At 41.2% G+C, this 4780-nt stretch overlaps 1 protein-coding gene across 1 annotated transcript; it reads left to right on the top strand.

The window, feature by feature from the left end:
- The first annotated feature begins 2588 nt into the window (after positions 1-2588).
- On the top strand, positions 2589-4332 carry LOC147631420 (GDSL esterase/lipase At4g10955-like). Its single transcript, XM_086809819.1, has 3 exons — positions 2589-2740; positions 2863-3286; positions 3485-4332. The coding sequence occupies exons 1-3, from the start codon at positions 2673-2675 to the stop codon at positions 4103-4105; spliced, it is 1113 nt and encodes a 370-aa protein (XP_086665945.1). The 5' UTR covers positions 2589-2672; the 3' UTR covers positions 4106-4332.
- Positions 4333-4780: the final 448 nt, after the last annotated feature.

Below are 4780 nucleotides of genomic sequence, written 5' to 3'. Positions count from 1 at the left end.
GTGTTCTGTCTCTCCCTCTCTCTTGCAACTTTAATCTAGCATGTGTGGTGGTTAGGGTAAGGGTTTGTGAGTGATTAGTGCTAATCACTTGTTCTCTCATGCTTCCCTCTTGCTTCTTCTCTCCCTCTTGCTTGAGTGATTAGGCTACCAACACGATCATCTTCTATGGAGATTCCACACGATCTTCACTAGAGAGGTTGCACCACCTGTTGGATTAGAGTAACTGCTCGGTGTGACGATGAGTGCGAGAGGATGGCGGTGTGACGAGCAGCTACTACAGTGGAGCTCTTGAGCCTAGCTTGAGCTCGGCAGACAGGAAACTTCCCACAACACGTTAGGGTAGGGTTTCCTTTTAACAGCTATCCAATTTAAGCTCCTATAGTTTGTAACATAAATTCTTATACATTTGTGGTTTTTTGTCTTATAGGATGACTCTTCTAAAAAGAGGAAAGCAATGTGCCTTTTGGTAAAACGGGCAAGAAGACCATCAAAGGAAGCTCTTCTATTGATCCTAGGCTTGACCAGGAAGAGTCTAATGACTCTTAGAGTGCCCACGAGAGTGAGACTATGGAGTTTGTGAATAATCTAGAGAATAACCCAAGCCAACAAGATCCTAAGGATGTTGGTCAGCATGAAGAAGATAAGGAGAAGGTGGATAACAATGAGGAGGTTATTCCACAAGCGGTTTCTAGATAAGGGTTTGAGTTTCTTGACAAGATCACAATGAATTTAGGGATCCTCTCTCCAATAGTACCTTTATGTAGAGGCCTTTCAGATCCAAGGGTAAGGGATCTCAGACATAATCTTACTGGGCTTAAGGAGACATGTGAATGAGGCATATTTTAATGCAAAGGGAAAATTCATTTTGTTAGTAAGCTTGCCAAAAGGGATAGACATTTGCAAAAGGTTGATGAGAGTTTGAAGTTGTGTTAAGAAGATAGAGAAATGGTCTATTCTCTTAAGAAAAATATTCTTTATTTTGGAGGGGAATCATCGATTTGTAGTTAGATGGGAATCATAGCAGAGTGATTTCAAAACAGCAAGGATAAGCATTGCAAAATCTAGGGCCAGTTTATCACACCATCTCCAAATGATGAGCTTGAGTTATTGGCGGCCTTGCAAAGATTCAACTTGTAAGAAATATTAAAAAAACTATTTGTGTACCTTCTTATGAAATTTTGGGATGTATGTTTTTTTTTCATAAATGTCATGAGGCCATGTCATGAGGCCTATGCTTGCTTCATAATGTGTTATTGTTTTTAATTTTACGATCTTGTGTTATTATGTTTTTTCAAAATGAATGAGGAGGCTATTGTGAAGACTATTCGCAATCCACTTTATGTGCATGTGATGAGTTCTCCTTTACGACAAACTTTATAGATGTTGAACGAAAGTCAATTGAGAAAGTGAGAGCACAAGAGGCTAGTGGGACTAAGAGGGTTTGGTATCCCCTAATTCAATCAATTCTTGGGCGCATGGTTTATGCGATAAGGAGCTTCTTTGACATCTATCTTGCTACTTTGGTTAATTTAAATCATAACTTGATAGAAAGTAGAGCTCTTTTTTCATTCATTTAGAGCAAGTGGAACTCTAATTTTGAGTTTGCATGTAAGATGATACCGTCTACCCTACCCAAGGAAGATAAAGATGCAAAGATTAAAGAGGCAAGAAGGACTGTGATAAAGTCATACAATAGTAGGATGACTTAGGTGATTTTCCTTCAACTCTAATCTAAAACTTATCTCTCCTTCGGTAGTTATGACAAGACTTGGTGAGTTTGGCTATTTTCAATCATACTTTCGAAGCCTGAAAGACTAGCCAATGAGACATGGGCATTTAATTAGTGCTAGTCCTCTAAGTTGCAACGCGGGATGCATACCTTTTAGTGATTTTCGTTATTATTTTTTGAGGTCCATTGAAGGCATTCTTAAAGGCATTTGGGTGGGTGCAACTACCTTATGAAATAGGGACCTTTGCCATCCTTAGATTCACTTGGGGAGGTGTAGCTAACCTTAGGTAATAGGGACTCTAGAGAATCAGTCATGTATCCCTTAACTTTGAAGGTTATAGTATCACACGAATATTTTGGCTATTAGAAACTACATTTCATTAGATTATCTTCATCCAGATCAATGCAAGTCCTTTTTATAAACATGATAATAAAATTTCAATAAAACAAAAACATCTTAGCTAGCTTTATTGAACTAAAATCTTCTATTTTAAATGAATTTCATAATGACACCAAGTAAGACCTAAAGGAGATGTTAGAAAACTTATCTGTCCTTGGTTATTTCTAGCAAGACTTGGTAAGTTTGGCCGTTTTCAATCATACTTTCAAAGCCTTAACTACTAGTCTTGTCAGTCTCGTCTCGACAACATGGATGCATACCTTTTTAATTTGTTTTTTTTAAAGGTCCATTGAAGGCATTCTAAAGGCATTTGGGTGGGTGTAACTACCTTTATGCTTTTACGAAATAGGGACCCTTGCCATCCTTAGATGCACTTGGGCAGGTGGGTCAACCCAAGTCCCTTTTATAAACATGATAATAAAATTACAATAACACAAAAACATCTTAGCATAGCTTTTATTAAACCGAAATTTTCTATTTTAAAAGAACTACATAAGGAGACAGATGTGAAGGGAAAACAGGGTAAGAAAAACTACTCGCAGAATGAAGATCGATGTGGACGATCGAGATGTCTTCGATCTCACTGGCCCAAAGCATCTTTGCAACAGAAGGTAAGCCCTGTGTGTGGGTGCGGGGAGGGTTTTGTGCATGTTTGTGTGTGTGGAGCACATTAAACCCTTCTGTATCGTTTCATCAATGGGCTTCCGTAACAATAAGCCTCTCCCCTTTCCAGGAGCTTGCCTGTACACGATAAGCAAGCCTTAATGGCTGCCCTTGTGCAAGCAGTCTATGTGGCGGAGAAGGACAGGCAGCAAGGGAGGCAAGGGGTGTATGCCCTGGCACCCAAATGGTGGAATGAGCTTGGATATGAGCCTGCTAACTTCATACAACAGGAAGAAAAGAGTGAGCAGATCATAGGGGCTGTATTCAGTAGGAGAGCAAAAGGACATGGTGTTGAAGAAGATATCATGAAGAACTATGGAGAGAATGAGGAAGTAGGCCCCATCATGGTCGTGGCCTTAAGAGGGACCATGTTACACCATGGAGAATCCATGCAGAATGACATGGTTGCCAATTTGTATCTTGTCTTGCACCAGCTCCACAAGACCGCCCGCTTTGGTGTTGCCCTAGAATCAATCAGGGCTGCCATTGATCAGGTACAGGCTACCACATTTTCCCCAGAGCTACTGTGTCCTGGTGCTGCATTTGTCCGAAGACAAGGCATTGATTCGTATATTCATGATAATGATAATGTTGCATTTGGTTTTAATAAATTTTTGATTATCTGGTGGTAGTTTGTCAACATGTTTAGGCTGAGCTTGAGTTTCACATGTTTTAACCTTCACACTGAGCAGGTGGGTAGTGAGAAGGTTAGCATAGCTGGACACTCTCTGGGAGCTGCTTTGGCCATGCTAACAGGCCAAGCCCTTGCCTCTGAGGGTATTCTTGTTGACACACACCTCTTTAACCCCCCTTTTCCATCTCCACCCTTGGAACGCATCAAGAGTCAGCGATGGAAGCTCGCCTTGAGTCTTGTCCGCATGGCATCTGCAGCCAGTCTCTCTGGGCTTCTTCTTGACCCCAACAGCAGACAAACAGCCTTCCAATCATTTTTTGCTCTCAAAGACTGGCTTCCCCATCTCTACGTCAATGCCCAGGATCCAGTCTGCTCGTCCTATATAGGCTACTTTACAAGCCGTAATTTCATGCAGAAGATCGGTGCTGGCACTCTAGCTCAATTTGCCGCCCCACTCTCTTTGAGAGGAACCATCCAGCAATACTTGTTTGGAGAGTGCAAAGCCTTCCATCTCATACCTTGTGCACACCTTTACATTGTCAAGAAGAGTTCTGCAAAGCTTGTCAAAGCACATGGCTTGCATCAGTGGTGGTCACTTAAACTCAAAGTCGATTATGAAGAAGTAAACCTTGGTGCAGAAGAGCATGCAGATGGTGTGGCTATCAGTCATTCAATCTAGAGTGGGTAGCCTTGTTTGTCTACTGGAAGCTAGTTTGGGTCCATGTTTATAGCATACATTTGTGCTTTTGAGTATGTGACTCGGGCGTGCCATCGCACATGATTGTTCTATTACCAACATGGACATGGACATTTCTTTTGCTCAGATGACTCCCACTCACTGCTTGGGCGTGAAGACAAGCAATGTATTTGTGTGTGTTAGGAATGAAGTTTTGACTATTTGTTTCATATGTTTGAGATGCCAGCGTTGGGTTTTTCTGCACATTTCTTCGATTATTGAAGTGGATGTAAGCGTCAAGGCTAATGTTTTTTGTATACGTGATGTGAAGTGGAATCTCTCAAGATGACTGTTTATTTTGTGTATTACAAATTTTCAGTAGTTGATAGAAAGAAGTGTGGATCTCTACCATATGGGCAGGACTGGCTATAGTGGATTTGCAAGCTGCTGACTGCATCGTTTTTTGTAGCCAATTATGCACGACGATTCATTCTCTTAATCATCAGTCAAAAAACCCATTAAGAATCACAACATATGATCTTGGCATACAACCCCTTGGAAATAAAAATCCTCGTGCCGTCTGGAGTGGTGGTAAGTTTCAGGTAAGCATGCCACATATTTTACAATGCCTTCTCCTACTATAGCCGGTATCCTTAGCAACGTCTAGGCCACTGCAGG

This window comes from Cibotium barometz, chromosome 15 (assembly GCF_041138505.1).
Source record: "Cibotium barometz isolate CiBa-2024 chromosome 15, ASM4113850v1, whole genome shotgun sequence".
Classification (NCBI taxonomy): Eukaryota; Viridiplantae; Streptophyta; class Polypodiopsida; order Cyatheales; family Cibotiaceae; genus Cibotium; species Cibotium barometz.
This window is presented reverse-complemented; position numbering and strand designations above follow the sequence as displayed.

Bases quoted from the DNA above. Each gene is read 5' to 3' on its own strand.
- LOC147631420 (XM_086809819.1), top strand. From the start codon at position 2,673: ATGAAGATCGATGTGGACGATCGAGATGTCTTCGATCTCACTGGCCCA. The intron at 2,741-2,862 runs GTAAGCCCTGTG...TCCCCTTTCCAG, and splicing joins AAGCATCTTTGCAACAGAAG to GAGCTTGCCTGTACACGATA. The intron at 3,287-3,484 runs GTACAGGCTACC...CACACTGAGCAG, and splicing joins TCAGGGCTGCCATTGATCAG to GTGGGTAGTGAGAAGGTTAG.